This window comes from Anguilla anguilla, chromosome 12 (genome assembly GCF_013347855.1).
Source record: "Anguilla anguilla isolate fAngAng1 chromosome 12, fAngAng1.pri, whole genome shotgun sequence".
Lineage (NCBI taxonomy): Eukaryota > Metazoa > Chordata > Actinopteri > Anguilliformes > Anguillidae > Anguilla > Anguilla anguilla.
The window spans coordinates 21,037,941-21,065,787 of NC_049212.1; the positions used below are offsets into that span (position 1 = coordinate 21,037,941).

The 27,847-nt window shown below is 45.0% G+C and overlaps 1 protein-coding gene across 3 annotated transcripts in view; it reads left to right on the plus strand.

Annotated features, from left to right (window-relative positions):
- Nucleotides 1–27,847, plus strand: part of fam168a (family with sequence similarity 168 member A) — a 58,994-nt gene that overhangs the window by 13,815 nt on the left and 17,332 nt on the right. For 2 of the 3 annotated variants that reach the window (XM_035385141.1, XM_035385143.1), the window contains exons 2-3: nt 8,605–8,713; nt 14,296–14,387. In XM_035385141.1, the coding sequence (XP_035241032.1) occupies nt 8,643–8,713; nt 14,296–14,387 (163 nt within the window). In that variant the 5' untranslated portion in view covers nt 8,605–8,642. The remainder of the gene's footprint in view (nt 1–8,604; nt 8,714–14,295; nt 14,388–27,847) is intronic. The other variant, XM_035385142.1, reaches the window with a different exon arrangement.

Here is a 27,847-nt window from a genome sequence, read left to right on the forward strand (position 1 = left end):
ATCAGAGGCCAGAGAGCCTGGGGTAAAATACTACCTTTGTGCTGCCACAAGGACAACCAAGAATCAGCGGGTTTAGCCAGGGTGATGAACCACCAAGAATCGCAGACACCATGGAATCGAATGACTGCCTCAATGGACATCAGGATCTTTACATTTTGCCCTCCCTCTCCCAGAGGCTACCGTCAGATCAGGCAGGGCTACGTTCCTGGCGCTAGCAGCGTCCGATCATTACGGATCACCGATGCTGACAAGTTTGCCAAACGGCTGGTGGCTGCCCGAGCTTACCCAACGCGCCTCAAACCACCCCTGGCTCTCCCTTGTGTTTTCATACTTACTGCAGCTTCTCCCAGTTCAAGTCCTATTAACGCTATGCCTGAGATGGGGAGGGGCTCCCACTCACGCCTATGGCAGCTTCAAAGACTCTGCCTGCCAGAAGTGATTTGATTAAAGGTGCACTTACTTGTCTGGTTTATTGAATTAGAGCTCCAACAATTAGGTTTTGCGCAGGGCCCCATTTGTCAGGTGTGATTTTACCCATCATCACGGGCACCTTTGAGGTAGAGGTGCTGTAATTTCATTAAGGGAAGTAGGCAGAGACGAGCCACTGGCTGCTGTGTTTTTTCATATGAGTATGAGTCCATTAGCATCCTAAGTTGAGTCCAAACCCTTAAGAGGTAAATGTGGCTTATGTACAGTGTGTGCTAGATGCTTTCACTGGCTTATTTTTGTGAGCTGAATGTCCTGCTCACAGTGCAGCGATATGTAGGACTGTAGCATTATTAATACGTTTTAATATTCAGGACTGGTCAAAATCATACGGTGGTATTGTGCATTAATGTTCGACCTGTGGCGTATTTATCTGTGTTGGTCCCAGAAGAGTGGACAGGTTGTGTAGCGCTGTTCTGCAGTTGTCAGTGTTGTTGCACCCACAGCGCTGACTCAATCTCTCTGGTGCTTTGTGGGATTAGTCTCACACACACACACACACACAGCGAGACCCCTGTCTGTCTTTGATTCCATCTCCAGCAGACACCAACCACCCACCAACCTGTTCACACCTGAATAATTCAAAGGCCCTGTCTCCATAGCAGGGCCCAGGTACAGGGGGAGTAACCAAAGAGACGACGCGCTGTCAGAATGCCTTTCCCTGACGCTCATGGAGAACCGAGCAGCATGTTTCAGACAGTTTTCTCCTCCTATCATTACCCCACAGAGGGAAATAAAATAGAAATATTTTCTTCTTTCCATCTTTAGTATGTGAGGGCAGCAGGCTATTGGCTCTAGCCCGTCTCATCAAGTATATTTTATTTGCTTTTAGATTTTATATGGTCATCAGTGCCCACTAGCACAACTGCTTTCCTATAACTCACCAAATGGTCATCCTTGTTAGCGTGCATTCTAGCCATTTACAAGTAGGCCTAATACGAGCCACCAGGAAGATAATAAGCCTGATATAGGCCTATTTATAAGGAGAATAAACAAAAAAGGAACAGTGGAACTGCAATTGGTTGAGTTCATTCATTTCCATGTGGTTTCCACCCTGTTCTGTCTGTTTTGTCACCCCATAATGCACTGCACCGTGGTAGCCTCTGCCCATCCAGTCGTGTTGCCTTGGGCCTGCCACAGCCGTAAAATGGGAGAACAGACTAGTAAGTGCTACAGGCAAATCTGTTGAAAAAGGCGTCCCCTTCACACTTGGTTAGAGATGACATCATTCACAGAGGGTTTTGATGAGACACACAGGATGGATTCTAATTTTAGTTCATGTGGGTTCAAAACCTAATACAAGTGAAATGAATTTTGCTGGGTGAAGATTGCAAGAAAATTCACATTTTGTAAAATAGGCTTTTCCTCCCTTTAAAAAAAACAGAAGTATAAGTTCTTCCCGATGTATGGACCGATCGAGGGCAACATCCCCAATGGCTTGAAACTGTACTCACACGCAAATGTCTTAAACGTTGTGACCCTGTAAGGTCATTAGAAACAAGAATGCTGTGCTTCTGTGAATCACAGTGATTCTCAATCCTGTTTGTTCACATTGTGTCAGAGGTGTCGCGTTGGGGGAATGCAAGTGTGTACCTTCTCTCTTCATTTTCACTTTTCTGTTGACATACCCTGTTGTGGAAGTCACTAGAGAGAAGGCTGGTAAAACGACTGATAAAAAGGCGCTCTAGTCCAGAATGATCGTCCACGGAGTTGCCGTCTCTGACCCCAAACCTAATTGAATTTGTGGAGATCAGCTGGAAGTCTGTCACTGACCTGCTCTTGTTATGTGAGCCATATCAGATCTCACAGCTAGAATCTTCAAGACTTTAAGTGTGAGCGTTTGAGCTGGGGCTATGGCTAATGTGAAGAAGCCTTGTAAAGACTAGAGCCGATTACCGGCTTGTTTTCTCATACCATTGTGTTTTTTGTCAGAATATTAGAATCATTCGCTGTGATGTGGAGCTTAGAAAAGCAGGCGGTCTTCCTGTCCAGAGATAAAGAAGACCACCAACAATGGAAGAGTGTTGAGGTGGTCTCTCCGGCATACGCTTGATTGAATTCATCTGAGTTTCTTAACAGTCTTGGGGCGCGGGCGTACGTGCAAGTGTGTAAGAGAAACTGATGCGGTATTAAACAGCTGTGCGCTTGTCTTTTTAATATATAGATCGTTCTCACTGAGGTTTTCACACCTTGGCTGATCTTTATTCTGAACGCTTTATTCATTGCACATTTAAGATCATCATCTTACTTAGCATTGCCTCGAAACCTTCTGTTGTTAGGGGCGTACGCATGAGCATCTTTGCGCGTGATGCTAATGCTGGATGATTTATTCATCCGGCAGCAGCTGTGGAGCAGTCTGAAGCTCTGTGTGGAGGCTCCTGCCTGAGGAGGTTTAGTCCATAAAGGAACTGAGTCTCTGTACGGTCTCCAGACCCTGTGGCGAGTCTGCGCGCTAGCACTGCACCAAGTTACAGGAGCCGCTTAGCTCAAAGGAGACAGGAGGGCACTGTTTTTGTCAGGAGCGTGGCTTACGATGTTAGCTTTAGATCATAGCTTTTTTGCGTTGGTGCAAAACTAGATGCTTCCTCGGCATTGTGTGCACACGTATGTGTATGCGCTTTTGTGTTTTGAGTTTGTGTAGATGGGTTTCTTGCGGAAACCAAAGCGTGTACAGGTCAGATTGATGTCGCCGGAGGAGTTTATGTGACAGTTCTGTGCAGCCTTCTCTGAGGGCTTGTCGCATCAGCAGGCGAGAGAGTCTTCTCAGCTGAGAGTTCAGTTCCTGCTCCAGTGCTTAACGGGTGTTGAAGCGTTGCCACGTATGAGTTCAGAGATTGGAAGAGCATTACAGTAGCACATTTTAGACATTTTCTTTTTAAAGCACTGCATTCCTTAAGGATGTTCCTGGCTGGAATAGAACTCAAGTGCATAAGGGAAATGTTGGCCTAGTTTAATTTGAGGGGATTTGAACAGGGTAGAGGTCCCATTAAGATTCCAGGATGAGCTGGGCCATGTTGCACATGTCTCATATTTGTGCAGACTGACAAAGACTTAATGTTCTCCTTACTGTGCTCACAGCCTTTACTCATTTTCCTCTCTTCTGCCTTCTTAGTTTTGTTGAGCCATTCAGACCTTGAGAATTGACTGTGATGTCATCATTAAGGAACTGAAGGTTGATGGTTCAAATCCAGAGCTTGACCCTCAGTAAAGGCACTTCAGTTAATATTTCTTTTCACAAATGGAAAATGTTCTACTAATTACACATAAATGACCTTTGTTAATGGAATCCACTAAACCAGTAAATGGGTTGGAGTCCACCCCTGTCAAACCCCAGCGACTTCATTTTCTCATTGGCCTATTGTCCATTTATAGAGCTGGGCATTTACAGAAACGACTACACGTCATTACCACAGCAGCATTGCCTCTCTTTGGAAAAACACCTGCTACGTTGTGATCATAAGCCCAACTCTTCAACCACAAGACCAGTCTCCTGCAGCCAATGATGGCAGCCTCTGTGTCTCGGGGACATGTGGCTAGTTTCCTGGCTCAGGCTTTGGCCTCTCTGGGTTCTCCTGGAGGTGAGCCGTCTATCAACCAATCAGATGCCTCGGCCAAGGCGAGTCGGCCAATCAGAACAAATAGGGTTGTGCGTGCATGCTTGCCGTGGGCTTGTTGCAGGGTTCACCGGTGGGCCACGGCCTTGCCTGGTGTGAGCACAGGTCCGTGCCCCTCACCACCAGCAGCTCTGCCGCCTCACCAGCCATCTGCTCACAGTTAGCCTGGGACAGACACCCCTGGCGCAGGGTCAGCGACTGCGTGTATCTGTGCCTGTGTATTTTTTAAAATGTATTTATTTTTTATTTTTTGCCGGATATGTGTGTGTGTGTGTGTGGGTAACAAATGCGTGTGAGGTAGTGCGTTCCAGCCTGCAGTAGGCACACTGACCGCACACATTCAGAAATGCACTATGGAAACAGGGAGCGCGTTGCATAACCGCAACGTAACCGCAACGTCGCTGCTCCTGCGGAGTGGAGCTCAAGGGCACTGCAGCATTGTTCTCTCCCATGCTGCAGTATCGCACAAACAGAGGGGGGAGGGAGGGAGCGATGGAGGGCAGCACGCAGGAGGGAAAGCTGCTCTTCTCTTCATCAGGGAACCATGGCAATCAAACCCCCTTCTCCTCACATGCGTACACAGACACACACGCATACACGCACAGCACAAAGATAAAATCCCTCCTTTATAAAACCAAGCAAAATATGAAGCATGTCTGCGTCAACTACGGCTAGAGCTGTAACGTATTATTTAGGTATTAAAATCTAGCTGTATTATACGTGTGGTGTCCTCAGTTTGTGCAATATTCACGCATACCAAAATAGATGGCATTATTTGCAGAAACTCATTTTCTGTCATTTTTCCCTTTGCTGAAAGCAACTTCTAGAAGGCATCGATTCTGCCATCTTCATAGCTAAATTGGGACGGACGTTTTTTTTTTTTTTTTTTTTTTTTGAATTGCACAGCATTCTAATGTAGATTACATTACCAGTGAATTTAAGCTTTGTGAACATTGCCTTTGAAAATAGGCCTCAGTCAAGTTCACTAATCATCCCCTTTTCACTTGACCTCATTCTCTTGGAGGAATCCCCATTGAGAGCTGGATGTGAGACCAGTGCAACCTTGATTGTCCTTCCTTTCGATATAGACTAAAGCACAGCACTGCTTCTGGTAGTGTCTACATTGAACAGTTCAGTGTCTCACAGATCTTAGACTGAGGATAGTTTATGTGAAAACAAGCTGTAGGTTAAGTTATCTACCATATTGAGAGGCATGGTCAATATGGTTTCATTCAATGTATGCATATATTCCATATTTATCTGGGGAGTGCATTATCAAAAATGTGTATAGGAAAATAATGTTACATTTGATTAATCGTGGGTTTAAGATTGAAATTTATTTTTTGTAATTAGGCTACCTGTGTAAGTATTTTTAGCTACAAATATTCTTCTCAACAAAGTATGTTGGTAGTGATATTTTTGTTGAATTAGGGGTAGAGCTGTGGATAGCCTGCTACTGTAGCGACTGGTTTACCTTCTTATGTTAGAGCCAGATAATTAGTATGAAGACAAAAGTAGACAACACTGGGAAGTTGTGGGAATCAGCTTTACCTCCGCTAGTATTAGGCTATAAGACTGGTAGGTCATAGTGGTTATATGCATGTGTGAAAGGACCATATTTGAAAATTTCCATTTTGTTTGTCTTGCCTCTATGTTGCTCTTCAAATTCTATCAGTAGCAAACCTCTGTACACGTGCTTTGTTGCATGTCAAATCTAGTGTGACGGCCTATAATGCTATTACAGTCAGTTTCATTTGCAGTTCCTGGCAGTATTCATGTAGCCTATAGGCCTATATACGCTTATGTTTTCTTTTATTTAGGCTACTAAAACCCAAGACAAGCCTCAGGATAGGTTTGGGTTCCTGCATGTTTTTGCCATGGGAGCCATTACTCATCAAAGGAAACGTTAAGTGCTTCACTAAAGAATGTACAGGAGTTCACATAACCTCCTCTCTTGCTAAAACACAGAGCGAAATGTAGCCCTCAGTGTGAAACCCTAATTAATAGTACGCCTGCCAGGCACTTGGATGTTACACAGGAGATATTCTTTGTCGGTGAGGATTCACATTTAGAACAGTTTGATATGTGAACGTTCTGTTGTTCCCAAGATCAGATATTCAGATGATCAAATCCTGCTTTCCCCCCGCAAGCGCTGTATGAAAATCTGTAGTCACTTTCACTCTGCGGCAGGAATACGAATGCTTCTGTATTGCGTGCCTTGTGTTGCGTGTCGTGCATTATCTTTTTAAAGTTCTCCTTGAAACGGTATTTGAGAATTGATGAGAGAGAACACAGCTCTGGTTTCTATTCATTAACAGGTACTGGAATTGTCAAATAAGCCAAATGAGAGCCTGGTGACCTCGTGTTTGAATAGTAGCCTATGTGGACGTCTCTTTCTTTGTCTTGCGGTGTCTGTGCTCCGCGTGATTTTGGGTGAGGGCTGGAGATTAGTGGAGTGTAAATTCCTGCTTCCAGAGCAGCATGGCTCTGTGTTGGGGGGCGACGGCCAATGAAGTCTATTTCCACGGCTTCTCAGAGGGTTTCCTGACCTCATTAAGTCCACTGATGTTTCTGCTTTCATTAGAGCTGAACAAGCTACCAGGAACAGGAGCACTGATATGCAGCCATTTTCTTTTCAAAGCCAGTTGCCTTCTGAGCCCAAGAAAGCCTTGCATTCTGTGGCCATCTTGTCGAAGTAAAATTATTTTCTTTTTCTTTTTTTTATGATAAAAGAGTAACGGAAACGATGCTTGAGACCAAACAGCAGCATATTTGACATTTGAATGATCGTGCCATTACTAATTGGCTGCTTGGCTCACGGCAAAGTGCTTATTTTCAGAAAAATGAAGATAGAAGAAAAATAAAAAAACATCCAATTTATTCTTTGTTTTTCTTCTGATAATATTTCTTATCATGAAAGAGCCTGGCAACCCCTGCAGATCATAACTGATTATTTGTTCATCAGATTGTTGCTTTTTGGCTGTGGATCTCGCTTCAGTTACAATAGACATTGTTTACGGATAGGACTATATTTTCCTTCTGTGCATGGGGGAGACTGAACCAGAGCTTGATCTTAGAATTATACATAGAATATTCAAATGTCAAATCAATCGAAAAGCCGCATAAAAACACAGAACAAAAGCAGCGAGGAAATGATGCAGGCAAAAGGAAAGCAAGTCTCTAAGGGTCTTCAAAGGACAGAATCAAGGGATGTATGTTCAATCTGGATGGAGGAGGGATGGTATTCTGGGAGAGAATATGAGTCAGGCTAGATGTTGTAGGCGTTCATGTTATATGCTGTTTGTGACAGGTGGTTTATTTCCCATTAGACTGAACCTCATTGATTCTTGTGATGAAGTGCAGTGCAGTGGAAGCTGAATGTTTCCATCTGGCCTTTCCACCCTGTTCCATTTGGTCTCATCTCCTCCCTCACACTAGTGCAGGTTTATAGCATAGCAAATATGATTCATTTTTACTGGGTCCATGTATGGCATCGTGATTTGAATATGGTGATTTTGGCAAAATAAAAGTATGCATCAACAGTAGAGCTGGAGAATCAAAAGGTGAGTACACAGTTGAATTATAAGGTGGTTTTGTACAGGTATGTATTGGAGAGGGCTTTGGATTTAAAGTATCAAATGGGCAAAATAAGTTTCAAACAAATTAACACACTTCATTGCACAGGCAAACAAAAACACACTGCCATCTGTTTTTTCGAACTCTGGTCAACAAACAAAGGTGAAACTGTAATGGCCTTGAAAATTCAACCTTTGTTATCTCTCGCGCAGAACGAAGCTTACCATCTTTGTGCCCTTCAGGGGGCTGAGCCTCTCTCCAGTCATTTAATGGGTGGAGCCTCAACCATTTTAGCCCATTTATAGGAGGAGCTCTCTCTGGACAACTGGAGTTATTGGTTTCCATTGACAGTGAACACGAAAATTGTGAGAATACAGGACATGCTTTCTGTCCATGGTAAAGGGACACAATGGATGAGAGAGAGGGGAGAATAGACGGGGGGCGGGGCAGAAGGAAAATGAAGAGAAAAAGGGAGGGTGGGGAAGAGATTGGGTGAGGAAAAGCAAGGAAGTGAGGGAGGACAGACAGGTTTGTCCGCTACCAGGAGCACAAGGTGATCCTGTCAGGTCTTGATTAATTGCCGTGAGACCACAGCACAGAACAAGCTTCAGAAGGCAGCCATTAAATCGCACACACTGGCTTTCCCTTCCTGTCTCTCACGCACATACACAGACGCACACACGCACATAGACATGCACACACACACACACACACATACAGAAGGCAGATGTGCTAAACGAAATTGTAAAACCAATGGAAGTGCAATACTGTTTAATGTCGAGACTTTAATAATGTATCCATCCACAGTGGCTGACAGTGACTCTCTCCTGCTCTGCTATGCACTGCTTTTGTTAAGCCTTGCTTGTCTGCTTGCTTGCTCTGCTCCCTGATGCCTGTTATAACAATGACCTCTTGCTGTATTTTTCAGATTGCATATCCATTCCCCTACATTAGCTTTTCCCAAGAATGGCAAGCGGGCATCCCACTGACAAATTCAGTTTCTTGTACCAACCCGAAAGCTGTCAAAACCTGAAGAGGTCAGTGTAGAAACTGCTTGAATGCTTTTTTTTTGTCCATCCTTGTTTGTGAGGGGCCTGGGTTGACCTGAAGTTCAGGTGTGGCGGTGCTGGGTTCCACACCCTTGCACACCACGCTCAGCCCTGAGCAACTATGTTCACCAGGACATCCAAAATTTGAGGCTGAAATTATTTTTTGTGTCTTGATTTGAACTGGAACTTGCTATTTTTGTCAATGTGAGTTTACTCCAAAAAAAAACGTGTTGGTACTGAATAAACTGAATTCTTTATCATAATTTATTTTTTCCTTTCTTTGCTGTTTAATTTTTCACTGTCTGTTCTCTGTCCTGTGTTTGTGCTGATTATGTGAAATCACTGCTTGGACATTTCTAACCTGCCATTCTTCCTTTCAGTTATCATGGATCATGACTTTCACTGTTGATAAAAAGTGTGTGTCTGTGTGTGCACATAAGTGTCTCTTTTTGTGTTTGTAGTTTGTGCATTGAGTAATTTTCTTTGTGTTTGAGTGAGTGAGTAAATGAATGAGAGAGGTTGTATGATCAGGTCTGTACATAAAACTGATTGGGAGAAAAAAAACCTATTACATGATGCCAAATTTCCTTTAACTTGCTGGGGGAATGACTTGCTGTGCATTTTAATAACCCAGGTCTCATGTTTTACAATGTGCTTATGGTAAGGCCCGCTAAATGTCCTTCACAGACCTAGTTGAAATGCTGTTCCTGTTCCTGATAAAGAAATAAGACCCACAATGGTTGTGAGATATTTCATCAGCCCTCACTCTTTATGTGTTTGTTTTGGCTTGAGGGAGTAGTTACAGTCCTCAAAAGCCAGACAAACTCCAACTGTGTCAGTCTTGCACAAATGTTGATGTGTAACTTCAAGCAGACGTTGACTTTTGTTTCCTTTTTTGTGTTTTTAGTCAGTGCTGAATAACAATATCCCTTTTTATACGAAGATCTGCACTTTTACACTTCCAGTGGTTCTTGACGGAAGCTAAAGAAAACCGAGACAACTACCTAACCTAATTTGTCTAGGGTTTTCTCCAGGCCCAGACTTCTTCACCAAACTGTATCTCAGATGATTGTCTGTTCTGAGAGGGGATTTGTTATTAAATAAAGCCTGTGATGAGCTGAAACATGCAAGAAAGGAAAGTTTCTGAGGCCAATCATTTATAGAATCACACTACTGTTGTGAGAAGGTGCATACTCCTGTGTACACCTGTAAAGCTCTTGCTATTCCAGTGCTAAATTGCAGGGAAGCAAGTAATAACTGGTGAGTGTTCGATTTCTGCATTCTTTATGTGGGTCAACACTTCTGTACTTGGCTTAAAACTCCATCCTATCCTTATAACCTTTTTTGTCTTGTTCTACTGTAACACATCTGATGCCGAGTGAATCCCCTCAGGTGGGTCTCGGTAAGGACTGTTTCCAGAACCCCAGTTGATCTGAAAAGGATTACCTGGAATGTTTGATGGACCAAAAACTTTGTTTTTTTATTTGGATTCATATTAGGTGTAGATTTGGATTTTGGGCCATGGTCGCTCCCTGCTGGAATCCAGTGATAGTGTAGACATGGTTCTCCACCCACCTGTACATGTATTATCGTGTACCCTTCATACATTTGTATTATCTGGCCAGGTGTTAAGGCACCCTCAACACCTTTGCACAGTATGTGCATCTGCATCTTCTAACTTTATTCAGAGTTACTTGTCACCACCTTCTAATATCCGCTCAGGAGCGTCACAGGATCCACTGCTTCTCATTTCCGTGACCACTGTTCCAAAACCCACTTGCTGTCGCCGTTTCTACATTTAATCCATGAATGAGCACAAGCCTGTCGTCTTGGACACAGTGTCCTCTTTCTTCCGTGTGTGTGTGTGTGTGTGTGTGTGTGTGTATGTTCGTGTGTACCGCAGTCTCTTCGTACCCGTGAAGCCCAGCACGGTTTCTCGGTGTGCGCTGCCTGGAGAACGGACTCCCTGTCCGCTGCAGCCAGGCGAGCCATCACTGCTCTGCTGACCTTTCATCGTATTTACCCAGCGGTTCAGCTTTTTTCTTTGGTCCTTGTTTCCTTTTATTTATTGTCTTGCACCTCCCCAAAAGCTTTCCCAGCTGGAACGTACCCACATAGGGCAAAGTTGGGGCTCCTGTTACCATGGCAGCTCTCTCAGACCGTTCTAGGAGCAATGGCTGCTTCTGGGGTGTTCATTGCTCTTTTTTTAAACATTCGTACTGTGCTCTGAGTTGATACATTCAGGTGTTTTATCCCTACACCAATGGAAATACTTTTGGTTTAATGACAAAACGTCACAGGTGGGAAAGCCCTAAAATAATCTGCTGTTCCTTACCTGTTAAGGATGACAGTTGAAGGACTTGTTTCAGAAAATCGGCTGATTAATTCTTACTCATGGACTCCACATGAGTCTCCAGAGCATTTACAGGTCGCCGCCAGGAAACATTCCAGCCATTTTATTTCTAATGGAATATTGACAGTTCAGACTCCACCCTGTGCAGTATTACAGACTTTGTTAGTGTAACGTGTATTGTCAAACTGATTAAGCGATCCAGAATATTTCTCCAAGTAACAACAGTGCTATTCATGGCATCAAGGAGACATGGAGCCCTGTGTCTTGTGCTCTGTTTGAGAGTTATATAACTTGAAGTAGGTTAGGAAACCACAGAAGTATTTCAAATTAGCATGTGCTTGTGAATCACTTTGAAGTGCTTTTCTGCATGGATACTGTATCTGCTCTCAAAAAGTAAAGGAATAATGCATTATGAAATGTTTGATTTTATTTGAAATTAGGTTACATTGTAAGTGCTTAAGGGGAGAGAACTTGAATAAAGAAAGATTTAGTATAATAGCTTAGGGCCTAGCATTTTAAAATAGAATGTGGGGCTGTAGTGTAGGAACTTAGTTGCCAGAAGGGGGCACTCACACCAGAGAAGGTAAGGAAGCAGGGGGAAGAGTGGTATATGTGATTTTTGATATGTGCTTTTGGCACTGTCTTCTGAATTTATACTTGTGTATGAGAGTGTTAAAGAGAACCAACTTCCTATGGCTCTTTTTATTGACAGCCTATTGCTCCTCATCATTCTATGCCTGGACCATGGTCAACCTCAGTTTTAAGTTTAATAAGAGGCTTCTAGTATTTAGCCTCAAGTCTGCAATTTTAGTGAGCAGTAGTGAGTAAATGGTTCCATGGTCTTGTCTCTTTCATGTTAATGTTTGTCTGTTTTATGTTAATATTTGGCAGGTGGAAAGGGAAGATGACAAGGGGAAAAGCCTTCTAGGCAGCCTGCCAGTGGCTTTAATAGAAAAACATTCCCAATTGTACCGTGTTAGCGTCTCCACAGGCCTGAGGCGCGTGGCGCTAGCTGCAGAGATGCACCGTACATGTGACGCTGTTTGATTTAGGCGTTTCGTTGACCACCTGGCCATAATTCACAGGGAGGCTGTTTGCATATCTCCATCTCTTCATGAGTAATGTGACTCATTTGCTCATTACCTGGGCTGTTTGCCTTCAGTCCATCATCCCATCTTCCTGTTAGACTGCGGAGCCTCACTAAGCTTTATTCTCGACTGTCAAATTCTGTCCTCCCAGCAGGGGTGCTGTTAGCCCTTTGCTGCTGTGTTTGTACCCGTCTGCTTTTATGTAGCCTATCTGCCGTGCGTGCTTCTCCCAGAGATTTTATTGTGTGTGCGCATGTGTGCTGCTCTTAGCTTCATCATTTGTCTTGTTTTTATTGCCAAGCTAGGTGCGTACTGTAAATATGTATGAGATCTGGAAACATCAGTGATGTCATGGCAAAGTAAGTGACCAAAAAATAGAGCCAGCACAAAGTAGATTTTAAATTAAGTGAGAAATTTACCAGTCGAAACTTAATCAAAATTCAGAGTACAGAAATGAAATGAACTCTGTCTTAAATTAGAATGTTGTGAGGAGGCTAATGCATTTCATTAAAAAAAAACTTTTTTTAAACTAAAATGTGGCTACTTGTGTTTTCCAGAAAAAAAACAACTCATTTAAAAAGGGTTTTGACAGACCCATGAAGGTAATGTACAGCACAGGGATTTGTAACCCACAAAGAAGATCCATTATAGTCACATCTGTGTGGCTGTTTCTTGTTCTCTGTAGCTGCCTTTCCACTGACCCACTTTGGCTATTTGTGTACGAGCACTGTGCAGTTTGTGATGGAACATCACCTGTAATTGAACTTCTTTACAGTTTGCAGTTAGCTGCTGAATGCATCTGCCTATGTAGCATTCGTTTCTAACTACATGAGTAGGGTTTCCTTTGTGTTCGCTGGCTAGATGCAAAACGAATAAATCATTATTGTGGTGTATTTATTATTCTGGTTTCGGAGAGACCACCGCATAAAATGTTCAGATATGAAATGAAATGCGGATTAGTTTGTCTGGGTTTGCCGTCTCATGTGACTCATTGCAGGCTTTAACGACTGATGATACAGCCCCCCCCCCCCCCCCCCCCCCCACGAAGCCAAGTGAGCGTTGGCGTTTTCAAACATGCCTACTTCTGCTAACTCTTAGCATAGGATGAGGGTACCGCCGTGCCTCAATTAACCAACATCCTGACCAGCCCAATCCAGTTTGCCTAAAAGACACCTTGGGCTGTTCTGAGGAACTGCTGCCTTACAGCCGAAGGCGGCTTCGCGGAAAAGTGCCTTTCATGAGTCTGTCGGACAGACTGCTGCACCGCTTTACCTGAGGCTCCATGCTGTAACCTGAACGGGATTAACAGAGGGAGTGGTAGTGAGGTCTGACAGTGTTTACTGATGTAATTAATCACCCCTTCTTTCAACTCCTCACAAGCTACAAGCTTTTCTTAAAAAAAATTATAAAACCAACTTGTCACACCTTTTATAGTTTGAGTTAATGTAGTGCCACCTGCCCCCTGCACAGAGAACTACAGCTGGAGCACATGGACTTCTTCACTCAGTCATAAGCCCGGGTCTGTTTTCCACTCTGCTGTGGTACTGTGGTAAGAGATGTGCTGATCCAAAAAATGCCTAACTCTCACTGATGACCGCTGGTATCCTGTGGGTGTCTGGCAGGGGGCTTGGTGGAACTAATACACCATTAACCCAAGGAAGCCGGGCCAGCTTAAACCAACCCTACCACTGGCAGGACGGAGTTGTTATGGACTACCATAGCTGATAGAGTTAATGTCATAGGGAGGATAATGTCCGAGGGATAAAGTCTACGACCGGGTGTAAGCAACTGTACCTCCGCTCTGGACACAAGCTTTTTAAAGTTTTTAAAAAATGCATCATTATATTTTCCTGCAGGGTGGTGAGTCCAAAACGTTTCTCGTGGGTCGATGCGTGTTTTGTCTCGTCTTTTTTAGATGTTCTGTCTGGTTCGTCGTAGCAAAACTATGTCCCTGCGGTGTTTGTTTATAGGTGAACTGCAGGTTAATGCCATGACCTTTGGCTGTATGACTTCACGTTGCTTTGTTTTTGGTGTGGAGACACAATTTTAAATATGTATTTTTCTCTCTCTCTGTTCCCTCTCTTGCTTTCTCTCTCCCTCTCGGTTTTCCATTTCTCTCTCTCTTTCAGCAAGAGTAGACTGTCTTCCACCATGAACCCGGTTTATAGTCCCGTTCAGCCCGGGACTCCATACGGAAACCCCAAGAGCATGGCGTACACAGGTGAGCCATCGGGATACCTTCTACGGGGAGGTGGGCGTGTGCACCTGCACAGGTGTGGGGGGGAAGCGGAGTTAAACTGACTGCACTGTTACCATACCAACCGGCCAGACTCAGGTCGCCTAGTCTCAGATTCCAAACGGAGATGTTCCGACAAAAAACAAGAATCAGAGTATTGTAACTGAGTTTATTTGGTGAAAGTAAATGGCAGCTCAAAACCGTAGTTGGTAATTCAGTGGAATGGATGTATATATGATATATAGTGCTGTGTGTAGGAAGCTTTATTGAAAAAAATATTTATTACCCATTTCAGTGTTCTGGGAGGAAGACTAAAAATTGATTTTGGGTCAACAGGGGCTCATTGTCTGTGTTATGTTTTTAATTTTTTCAGTGTTTATTTATTCTTCTTTTGTTGGTATGCCTTTTGTCTTTTAAAAATTATTTTACTGTGTCATTTTCTTTTAAAGTTTTTAATTTTGTATCTGTTATCCTCAGTGCTGTATGAACTCATCCAGTATTATTCTTGTCTTGTTTGTTCATGTTCTTTATTTTATCCTCTGAAATCCTTTATTTAGTGTAATCCTTTTTGCTTACATTCCCTTTTTCCCCATGACTGTGTCGGTAATTCAGATGAACGTTTGACTTTGCGAGTGTGGTGTAGCATCTGAAGTGCTCCCCCGCTGATACGTGTGCCAGACTTCCAGGGTTCCGCTCTTTGTTTCCTCTGTGGTCCTACAGAGAGCTGACCATGCCGGGTGCGAGGTGGCCATTGGATTGACAGGAAGCCACTTTAGATGCGGTCTCCTCACTGTGGCAAATACCGAGCGGGGGCCGACAAGCCAAAGAGAAAAAGAGAATGTCTGCACATGTCGCTTGAGATACGCTGATGGTGTCGTGGCTGCTTTAGGGGTCAGCAGGCGCCAGTATGATAAACAACATTTTCCGTTACCAGGGAAGGAAGGGAGCTTCATACCCGGAATTGCGCGCGCATTTGGTATTTAGTTTGCGGCTGGCTTCTGTTTTCCAAACCCGGTTTAGCGTCGTCGGTGCGTGACTCCCACTGGATGTCACAGCTTGACATGACTCAGAGTGACACCCTGCCTGTCAAAAATCAGCATGCATGAATATCCATGGTGAGATTAGCGTCATTTCTGCTTATCGCTTTCCATCAAAGTCCAGACACCAACTTGTCAGTGCAGGAAGGAGCCGAGCAGGTGTGTGTGCGCGAGTGCGCACCTGCAGTGTTATTTCTAGCTGATTACATGTACTGATCGTGGTCTTAATGATTCCGGTTATTTTTATCTCTTCCTGTTTGTAATGAGAGGCAGAGAATAAGAGACTCGGAATTGCTGCCTCGAGCTGCTAGTTTTTCTGGGGCAGTGTTTTCCTATGAATCGGGTGAACCTTTCCTGCAGAAGGCATGATTGCATTGTTACAAAGTAACCCTGATGGCATCTCTGTATGCAGTCAGGATACAAGCAGTCCTGTGGCTGAGCACCTGGGCTCTTGTGCTTCCATTAGGGGATGCAGATCCAGTGGCTGACAGGTGCCACAGCTCTGCGTCCTGATAAAGTACAACCGCAGTACACGGTACCCCCAGACCTGCCCCCACTTTACCCCCATGCCCACCCCAGCCTAGGGTGCCAGGGTGGAGGGGGAGAGGAAGCAGCTCCACTCGGAAACGGAATGGAAACCCTGTCCTGAAGCGCGCAGTCAAACACAGTCGGGCCGTGAACATAGGTCGATGCAAACCCGGCCCCGCCTCCCCATTGGCTGTCCTCTCGGCCATCCTCATTCAGCTTTGAGCTGCAACAGGCACAGCGGAGCCAGTTCTGGAATGAGAGTGCCAAACCTTGCCACTTTCCAAGCAGAGGCATTCAGCTTTCATCAGCATGGTTTTTTATTGATGTGTCAGCAAGGAAGAGTAATTTTCCTTCTGTCTGATTTAAGAATGATGGAATATTTATTCGCTGATGCTGTCAAAACCGGATGTTTGTATTAAAAAAACAAGAATAATGATTCATGAATGCGTATTGAAAATTTAAGCTTCCTAAAAAGAGGCTTTTTTACCTTGTAAAAACAGGCAAACAGCTGACCCCCGATTCCCCTGACAAAGACCTTGTCAGTGAAAACTTTGTGTTTGTCTGTTCATGTATTGAAACGTTCCTTTCACAACGCAGTCCATAGAATTTATGTGAGTCTTTGCTGAGAGTGGGTGCTGCATTATGCCCTGTGACATTTTCTCTTTTACCCAGTACCTCATTACTAATGGATGTGAGAGTGTACCCTGGTTCCCATTCATCCAAAGCCGTTAATTGGAAACCCCCACAAGCTGGTCTCCTTAAGTGGATTACTGCACTTGTGAAAATGTCATTACACTAACTTAGTGCTGTAAATTAATGGCTGCGTGGTCAGTTGAGGGTTTGGGTCAGCTGTGGGATAATGGGTAATGGTTTATGCGCACCGCCAGTTACAGTCACGGTGACCTTTTCGCTCTCAGTAGCTAACCCAGAATGCCTCAGGTCTGACCTCTGCAGCGTACTCCTCGAAGACATGGCTCTTCCTCAGGGTCACAGTGCCTGTAAATGAAGGCATGAAAAACATGGGCTTATTGTTGTTGCGATGTTCTTATTTTGCCCATCTGTATCAGCATGGAGAGCTGGTTGCTTTGACGAATAGCCACTGAAATGGATGCCACCTGGTTCTCCCTTCATAAAACAAAAAAAAAATTATGAAAGCTTGGAAGGGCATGTTTTCCTTGTGCCTTTACTTTGTCATTTTTACAATATATGGAAAGCTGCTTATCCAATTAAAAGATTAAAAGATAAGAGATTCACTGGTAGAATAATGCCTCCCTGTGTCCTCAGCTGAAATATCCACATCCATTATTTTGTACATTATTTCTTCCGCTGACTTGTCATTGACTTGGCTTTGCCTGTTATTTACAGCCTTTGGCCAGTGTGATGCGATTCTCATAAGCAGTTGATCCCTTCAAGAAGAGTTTCAGTTGGATGAGCAGGGGGAGGCAGCAGTGAATTTGATTGTGATTTTTTCAGGTGAATTGGTTTCTGCAGCTCCTTCTCGCTGTGAAAGCATTTGAGGTGCCTTGAGTAGAGTCATTAAGGTTTGCACTGGGACCGTGACTTAATTCTCCTAGCACTTTAAAATGGAAAAAATGGCCTCTCCCTAGTGATGCCTGCTCCTCTCTGACTTTTCATCTGCAAGACATTTTGGGACCTGTGCGGCGGGGGCGGTTTATAACTCTCCGCTGACTGGACGGCCTGTTTGGAGGTCATTCCTCACACAGACCCATCTGTATGGAAGTGTACCAACATGAATAGGGATGCTGCCAGACGCTGTCGGGAAAACTGGAACAGGTGTCCCAGGACACCTACTGTTTTGCCTACATTCCTTTTTTACCGTTGCTGTTGTCTGTGCTCATGTAAGTGCCCATTCCAGTGCTGTATATAGCCATAGTAGCACGGTTGAGTAAGGTTAAGTTATATGTCTTCTATATTTTGGTGAAGGTTGAAATGATAAAAATTAAACCTGCTGGATTTGTGGGTCTGCAGAATTTTGGTTTGTTGCCATGACAGCAGAGGATAGGATATTATATGGCCTACCTTTGTACAGACCAGTCTGTCTGTCTGTCCGCTCGCATCCCCAGTGACACAGTTTCTTTCATTTTCAGTGGACTGAACCTGATGCCAGGATTTTTGCTTTCTCATACCTTCTCTTTCTCTCTTACTCTCTCTTCCCTCTCTCTACTTTTCCTCCATGCACTCATCTTTATCTCATTTGTTATTCTGTCCTTTCTTAATCTACCCATTTCTCTTCATTGCGCTTGCACATATCGTTCCCTTGCTCTTTCTCCATCCCGTTTGCCTGGTTCTCCCTCTCCTTATTGCCTGTAGTTTTCTGTCTGTGTCGCTACCCCTCCACGGGTCTCAGACAGCAGCCCATGGAGGTAGAAACAGAGGCTGGGCTGGAATGTTAATGCACTGGAGGCCGTCAATGATTAATGAGCTCTGGGACTTCGAGAGAGGGGGAGGAGGGAGGAGGGGAGTGAGAGGGAGCAAGATTTTCCCCTCCCTGCTCTTTTAGCACTTACTTATTCATTGATTTGCTTCACTGTTTTATGTAAAGCCTTTGGAAACATGTTATCATTCCTCAACTATTTCATATTGTTCTTTTGGACATGGGCTGCATTGTTGGTTGGAACTGTTTTTTTGTTGCGGCATTGCTTCAAGTCTGTGGTCCTGTCAGGTAATTTCAGGCATGATTCATATATTTTGATGCTGTACTCTTAATAAAAGTATTTTTAATAATATATTTTGTTAAGTATTTGACTCTATAAATGAATAATATGGGACTCAAAATAACTTATGATTTGTATTCCAAGCTGTCAAGCATCCGTCAAGCTCATAAGCGAACCTGTACTGTTCAGTGAACACATTTTCAACTTGGATTCAACCCGACAGCTTCTATCTGATTTCCATTTTCTGTCTGCTGCTGGTCTAGAGTGTATTTATGTACAGTGGTTTGGTCCTTCCCAGACTGAACCATGCTTCTTTTGGTTCCACCTGGGATCCACCTGATTCCTTGCAGCTCCAGGGGCTTTGTGGTAATGATTCTACCCTCAGTCTTCTCAGAATATTGTTCACATTGATTCTTTCTCTCTTTTCTCTCTCTGACTTTCTCTTCCTCTGTTCACTCCTTGTTTCCCTGTGTGTGTCACATGGTTGAGTTGAGGAGCCTGCTTTATTCTTGCTTGGTTTCTGAGTGACTGCAACAAAGCTGCAGCAGTGGTGTAGTAACTCATTTTTCACATTTCCCTGGGCCCTGCGCAACCTGACCAGCGTGGCAGCCAATCAGCAGCTTCCCAGCCGGCCGCCTGTCCAATCGGCATTTGCCCTGCTTCTCCTTTGCTGGCCCCGTTGATGGTTCTTTAGGGTTCCGGTAGATTTTGCCACACGCCATTAATTTGGCTCTCTGGCAGGCAATCCTTCATGCATCCCTTTGTTAGAGTCAGTCTGTGTCTGGCAGTCATAGTTTCCGGCTGCTTCCATAAGGTCCTCCTGTTTTCACACGTTTAAGGTGCTGCTCATGAACATCATTCAGTGATATGGGAATAATGCCACATGTAGTACTACCCTCTACCTTTCTGTTTATCACTTTCTGTTACAGCGCTGTCAAAGCATTTGTCATGTGACCATATAATGACTTATATGGCGTGGGTCAAGGCAGGGTCACCATGGATAAAGCCTATTGTGTTGCAGGGTCCTAATGTGCCAGAAATGCAGGGGCTGCTTTGGTTTGTGTGTCTGATTTTGTGTTCTCTGGATTTTGTGACTTGTAGTGTCACAATAGAGGTCTGCCTAATTTTGTGTGTATTTGTCTACACCTAGAAATCAGGAGTTCTCAGGCCTTGAGCCCCAATGGCAGGATTGCATTGTTTCTTGTGTGATCTACGAAGAATAGACCACATTGCTGTAGTTAAGGGAGCTGGGAAGATGGGACATAATCATCTTGTCTGTATGCTGTGTGACAGGTTCACACAGTTCTAATGCCTTGATATGTACAGGCATTTAATGTAGACTTGTCTCATGTATGCATATGTGTGTTTCGAGCCATGGATCACAGGGATGTAATGTTGTGCAGAGCCTCCTTTGAACAGTAGAACTGGAACTAAGATGGTTAGCTTATGACAGGGATGGGGTGATTTGCATTATCGTTGGGGGAGGTGTAGAGGGGTTCTGTCTGTGCATGTGGCAGCTGGCCAGGGACCCCCACAGTACCTTCATGGACCCCTTGTTAAAAACCCAGTACACTGAAGGTAAAGCGAGGCACAAATGGCCATGCAGGTTGTTATTTTTAGAAAAGGACATTGAGACCAAATTCAAGGCATCCACAATTCAGTGGGACATTATGCATACTGCTGATTGTAGGTGATGTCTCGGGTCAGCCAGGTTTGCAGGGCTGTTTGGAGCAGGAAAGCACCTATGGGCGCAGATAGACACACAGGTTTTCTGCAGGTATGGCTCCCCCGTGTGTACAGCAGTACAGCTGCAGACATGTTGCAGCATTCTCCCTGCCTATCTATCCCCCAGAACCCCCCTTTCAAGGCATTCTGGGAACTAGTGTATAGCGATTTTGCCTTTGGTTCCCAGCAGGCATTTGTAAAGAGGGTCAAATGTGCGAAAACGTGTCATCTCTCCCCCGCTACAGAAACACGCTCAGAACTGGCCTGCATGATAAGGAAAGACCAGCAGTGTGCAAACACTAAAAGAATTTCTGAAAAGCCGTATTAATAATTCATACGCTGCTGTCATTCGCTTTACATTTCATGTTGGCCGCTCTCAGTGAAAGCAGGGGGGAATGTTTCCTCGGGCGAAACAACGCACAGAAGCCCCCCTGCTGATTGTGAGTTAAAGTGCCCTCTAAAAACCTACGCAGTCCAGAAAACAGTCTCGGCTTGACTGGGAATCTCAACCCTCTGAGCCTACGGTCACTCGATTTTACCCTCGATCTCAGACACAGGCCGTAATAAACAACAAGTCATACATGTTGACACATGTTCTACGCCGAAGGGAAAAAATGTGAAAGCGGTAAGTTGTATCATGCTATCTGATGCGCTATAAAAACTGAGGGAGAACCCCCATGATTAAGCTCTATCAGAGCGACTGCAGTGTTGTTTTTGTTTGCCGAACAGATTAGCGTGGTGTTGGCTTTGTAAATACGTACAGAGCCTTCATTGTAAACTCTTTGCTCTCCTCTGATCTAGTGCCAAATTTGAGTTTCTCCCGCAACATGCAAACAGCGAATATACCCAAGAGGACATGTAATGTTCCTCTAATACCTCCGCCTCACCCCCCAACATTGCATTAAAGAGAACAGCTGACGCCGTCACACCTCAGGCCTCTGCGTCCGCGCCCGGCCTGCGTGCTGCCTGCTGGCTGGCTGGCTGGACACGGCGAGGAAGCGAAGGCAGAAGAGGGCGGGAGGAAAGAGGGATAGAAAGGAGGAGAGCGAGAGAAGGGATTTCTGCCGCTCTGATTGTCGCGTTGCTGGAGGCGGCGGCGGTGATTAGCATTCCAGCGTGGAGCCGTTGTTGCTGCCGCCGGGGCGCCGGGGCGCTGGGTATTGACGGAGCGCGGCGGATGCTGCAGAATTAATTTGAAGGCGCCCGAGGCGGTATTCTGCCATATTCTGGACTGAAGGAAAGAAGAGGGGGAGATAAAGAGAGGTGGGGGGGAGATGGAGCAATTGACAGAAATTATAAATCTTGAATATGAGTGGATCCTATGCACTCTGACAGAGTGAAAGAGCAGCGTAATTTAGACCCAAGGGAAAATCATTTGGGTGGCTGGCAGGAAAGGTGACATGCCTTCTTTAGGATATGCGAGAGCATAAATCTCTTGATAATGGGTGGTGGTGTTTCACTCTCTCTTTTCTTTTCTTCTTGCTCTGTCTTTCTCTCAGTTTAAATTCAGTTTTTCTTCTGAAGTGATTTGCCACTTCATTCTCTGAAGGAGACGGGGGCACAAAGCCGTAGAAGAACACAAATTGGGGGCCATTTGTGTTGGAAAATTGTTTTTGTCTGTTGAGTGTGTTTTTGGTTTCATATTGTTGTGCTTCATTCAACTCATTGTTTATGGAGAGAAGAAATATACCTGGAAAGAACGACAGCTTCCAAATTATTAAAAGAAAACACCACAAAGAATCCTGAGTAATAAGTGATGGTGGTGGCATTTACAATAGAAGACTATTAAAAAAAAAACAGAAACAGGATGGAATTGGAAACATATTTCAGCAAATATTTGGTGATGGCATGTGTTCAGTATTCTTACTCTGCTCGTTTCCAGGCCGTTGCTTACATGAAAGCGTGCAATTTAGCCTGAGAATGCATTTAAACAAACATCATTTTAAAAGTATTGTCAATGCCTGTATGTTGTTTATAGGGTCAGACGAAGCCAGATTTAAAACATCACAAACTTATGTATTACAGTAATACGTAATAAAATGAAATGCGTTCCCAGAATGCCTTGGGAGGATATTAAACCCTTCCTTGTCCAGCTGCAGGGAAGAGCGTGCAGTGCTGTCCTGGGGTGACTGGTTTGCTCTGCTCGTGATCCTGACATTAAGCTTTAGGGAGGCGGGCAGGTGGGCTGGAGGGCTGGCTAATGGAGCCGTTAATGAACAGGAAAGGCTACTTTGTTTACTGTTCGTCTACGCGACACTGTTTTGAGCCTGTAAGGCCACCGTTAGCGGCCTCATAACTGCGCCGAGGGCTCCACTAACCACACTTCCGCAGGCCTGCTGTTTGCGGAAGAGATTGGAGGAGAAGAGTAATTGTCGATGATGGTAGAGGAATTAAAAACGTGTGCTCTCATTCGCCGCTCTGTGTCACTTGCGCCCACTCTTCAGCACGAGTCCTGGTGACAAACGCTCCGAGAAGCGGGCGCCAATTAGCTGGGCGTGGGAGGCCACGTTCGTGTGGGCACACTGTAATCCTCCTTAAGGAGCTCTCCGCATGGCAGTGCCAGAGGATGCCACGGGGTTGTTTCTCCTCAAGGGATTTATTAAGAATGGCAGGAGTGCTCATCACAGACTACTGCTCTGTAATATCGCAGATGCAGCTGTTGGAGTGGTGTCCATGAGGCCGTGAGGTGGATTCCCACAAGGTGGCGCTAGCATTGGAAGCCCTAACTTTATCTGAGTGGTTTCTGAAAGTATTCGTAATACAGAAAGCCATGCTGAGTAAGATATCTGCCAAGAAAAGAAGTGGCATGCTAGTGTGGGTATGCCTGCAAAGGCCAAGGAAACATCTCAGCCTGCCTTCGCTGTCCACTGAAAAGCCATCTCCGCCTGCGTCGGTGCCCAAGCCTGTGTGAAGGTCAGCAGCGTGCAAAAGAATGCCGGAGGGACCGTAGCGGGGTCAGCAGCAGGTTACGTCCCCCTCTTCTCGCCTCTCCGTCCTCCACCAGCAACAGGCACATCGATCGAGCAGGCGCTGAACTCAGCGGACCCAGCCAGCGAGGACCAGCGCCCCACTTAGGCTTACAGATGGGCTTGAGCCCGGGTGGTATCTGCTGTGCCACATACACACACCTAACCATCTCCCAGACGGACGCACCTGCATCACATGACTCCTGCCGCCAAGCAGAATGTGGCCAAGGACAGATGGGCGGAGGGGGTGTGGTTTCCGCTCCAGCGCGTGGGGGGCGGTGCTGGAGCAGGCTGCTCAGGGGGTTGGGGGGGCCTGACTGACAGCGTTTGCCTCTTGCTTACTTACAAGAATGAGTTTCTTCCACACACCTACCTAAAGCTGCATCAAACCCCCTTTGACCCACTGTGGGTCCTGTGTGATGGCAATGTGGAATCCCTGCCCTGTCGAGCCCCACCCATAGCCCAGCTTCCCTACTCCCTTTTGCCCCTGACCAGGAATGGCTTCTGGCTGAGGAGGGCAGAGTGGTAAGCGTGTATAATTCAGTTCTGGCCTGGGACACAAGTGTAATTACTACCAGGCTGCAATTTTCAATGGAAATATTGCAAAAGTGTGGGGACTACCTGAAATATAGGTGCACCACACCCCACACAGGCACACACACCAGTTAATGCTATCATTGTCTAATGCTCAGATAAATTTGTTGTGCGGCAAAAATTCTTAATAGTCATGGAGTGATATGAAAGACAATGGGATGTTGGCTTCATTCAGTCTCAATGGTAGCATGTGTCGCATGGTGTTCACCTGCTCTGTCTGTAGTGAAGATAATTCCATGTAACCGAGGGGCGGGCCATTACATAGCACGGCAACACCTATCCTCACTCTCAATTGCGTCTCGCACCAGCTAATTAACGAGGAAAACCTGCCACTTTATCTCGGTTGCAGACGCCACTGTAATTCTCTACTAATTACTGTGGCAATCACGTTAAAAAGGCAGGCGAAGTTATACATGTATATGCATATGCATCCCACGTGGGTAATTTGTGTTAAACACTTTTTAATGAAGATCGATTAAGTGCGGAAATGGAAATTAAACATCTTGGCCCCCCTCCCCTCCCTCACCATGTAAACTCCTTGAGCAAGACTCTTAAATGTAATCATTTGCTTGTTCTTTAATTAAGAATCATGACAAATATGCTCTACATATTGTATTTTTCATATAATTAATCTGGAAAATTAACTGTCCAAAATGCATTAAGAGACTTGGCAGCTCATGCAGAATTGTACAATGGAAAGGTCAACTGTAGAGTAGCAGTTGTGTTTATTTTCAGTTCTATACACCACTGTTTTGTAGGAGACAGTGGTGACCCTATAGTGCTTCTACCCTGAAATGGCCTTGGGTCACTTTTTTTACCCTCACTATACAGGGACGACATCTGTGTGAAATTCTCCTGGGTCTGACATGTCAGGGTGAAGTGGCAGGAGCCTGAGTCAGTTGATGGTTTTATTAACTGTCCGACAATGAGAAGCATGTATAAGGAATGCAGTTCTATGTTTGCTTCTCTGGATTGGGTCATGGTGGTTGGAGCTGGGACGGGTCGTTTGGAGACTACCCACGCTTCCTTGGGGTATTGAGGCCAGCTGACCGCTGAGGGACGCTTCCATCCTGTGTCTGAGTGGCTTGGTGGCATCGGGTCATCGTAGTGCTACACAGTGAGCCAAGGCAGCTCCACTCATTCACAAAAAATGCATCACCGGACTGTTCCGCACGCGCTCAGTTCTCATCCCCGCGTCTCGGTTCACTGGAGCCACCCCACCCCCCCACCCACTACCGGGGCCCCAGTCACAGGCATAACTGCACGTCAGCAAAACGAAACCAGCACTTTCTGGTCAAGGTCCCATTTAGTACTATTTATGTACTATTTTTGTGTGCCTTCTCTGGAACTACGGTTTCTCGAGCCAAATCAGAACTTTACGCAAGAAGCCCTTCCTCTGTTGACTGGAATCAGACCATATTGCGTCATCGTATCAGTTTTCTGCTCGTTCAGAGAAGTGAATATTTTATTTCTGTTATGGGTATGCTCTCTGAAGGAAGAAGCTGCATGAATATTTAACCTGCTGGGAGGGGAGGTGCACGTCTCAGAGATGTATTTTGGTTGTAGGTGATATTGGGGCGGGGGTTTAGTAACACAGTGTGAGATCGAAGGTGCACAATTTGCATGTCAGTCACCATTTTACACCGTTTCTTCACAATGAATAGAATTTCATCACCACCTCACAGAGAAAGGATAACTGGCAGCAAGGAAAAAACTTTTAAATGTGGTGTCAGTGACTAGTTTTGTCAGAATGTCTGGCCTGTGAAAAAGGTGGTCTGTCCACTGAATATTGACCTGCATTGCTGATTCACTTATGGAGTGCCGTTTATTTTTGGGTTCTTTGGTTTAACCCGTGGAAGTTGTAGCCAGCATTTTAAAGCTTGGTGCGAATCCTAGTCTTCCTCGTAAGACGTTTTGGGGAGCAGAGCCCCAGACTAGCAGAATGTGTGGTGAACACTCATCAACCCAGCTTTTATTATTCCTTATTTATTCCTCATACATTCCTTTTGAAAGCTTGCTACAGAGGACCCTCCCCAGCTCGTCTTTCTGCCACGGTTGGCCATTACTTTTCTCACGCCTGGGTGCACGTGCCCCAGTCTCTGCCTCTGCCTGTGCCCTGGCTCTAAAAGAACGGACTGTGTCTGAAACGGTTGGTTTGCCCTCCCTCTCTCCTGCATTGCCCTGAGCGTGCGGTGAGTTCACTGGAGTGTGTCTGACTGAGACGGGCTATTTGTAATGAACACCATCTGTCCCATCCTGATCCTGCTCTGTAATAAACCTCTGTCCACTTGCTCTCCTTTTCCCTAATACCTGCGTGTGTGCGCGCGTGCATGTGCTTGTGTGTGTGTGTGCGCACACATGGATGTGTGTGTGTACATACATGTGTGTGCGTGTGTACATACATGTGTGTGTGTGTGGGGAGGGTTCATTAAAAAGAAGAAATAATGATCCTGCTCCTCATTGGTTACTAGCAGAGTCATGGAAACAGTAAGCTGCTACTGTATGGTTTAGACTCCATAAAATTACTCTTTATTTGTTTGCGTCACTCAGCCTGGGTTCACCGTAATACAAATATTCTTGAGGCTGTTTACCGTGTTGGTAGCTTGGATTTGACTAGGGATTTTTGGGTACAGTGATGCTGCGCCCGAGGGCTCTGGTGCTGGAACCCCTATGGTAATGAGCCTCGTGTTTCAGATACTTCTCGAGAGGAATGCCCCAAGTGAGTCGAGCCCTACACAAGCTGTTGTTTTGTTGTTTTCTAGGCCTAGGCTACATCCGTGCTGTTGTGTGAGTGTTCTTTATAAAGTTTCTTACCTCAGGAACAGGTGCTTCTCTCTCTCAGCTGACTCTGGAGCGGGCAAGATTTGATTTCTGGTTTTATTTTTCGTAGTAAACTCGGCAGGGGCTCTCCTGAAGTTGTTTGAAATTCTAATTCGTTACGGTGGCACTTTTTGCAGTGTAATTAAACTCCCTCAGGGCTTCATATTTTAATAAACCCGTTTCCCTGACTCCCCTGTCTGTACCACCTCTCGTTGCCTCTGGGAACACGCTTAAATATTTTATGGTGCTTGTAAGCAGAAGTGTCATCATTGTCTGGTAAATACGAGTTCTGGAAGGGGAGCACGCTGTGCCACGTGAGGGTAAGGCCGTGAAAATGGAGAATAAACCACTTCAGCTCAAGTGATTTGAGCCTTCATCTTCCTCATATTAACTGCACATAAGCAGTCTCAGCCAGAATTACAGCATCATCATTAAGTTTGTGTTTTACTGCTTACTCATATCGTTTTTATGCCTTTTATTTTTTTGGTGCTTAGAAATATAATTAAAATGAGTACTGTACTGTGGTTCTGTGTATATTGTGACTAAATCACAAGCATAATTCGGAGTACAGTTCAGAATTCAAATTAGGCTACCACAGTTAAATACAGGAGTCAAGGGGGAACAGATTCAGAAGGCTCAGAAGGCTAGGGCTCGGGATGAGACCCGTCCCGCAGCGCAACTTCAGTTGATTGATTAACATGCCTGAAGGTCACCTGCTCTAGGACAGATCTCCTGTGTGGAAATCTCATTCGGGAAGTGAGCTCATGGGTCACCTCATGAATATGAATATTCTGTGGCTCCCAAGATAATGATCAAAGTAAAGAACGGCGCCTTTCCCCCAAACTGCTGTGTGAGACTCCGGCGCTTTCTGCGTAAATAACGGCTCGCCTCAGTTCTCTCATTTCCGGCAGGGACATTAACAATATCAATGAAAGCTTATTTTGTGCAAAGTTGAGCTCCTCACCTTGAATTTTAATGAGAAAAAAAAGGATATTCATGAGTGATTTTTTCTCTCTTTTCTTTGTGTGTGTGCATGCGAATTGGCATATTATGGCAAAAGTAGTTTTGTCATTCTACAGGAATGGACTGGGCTGTTGGGT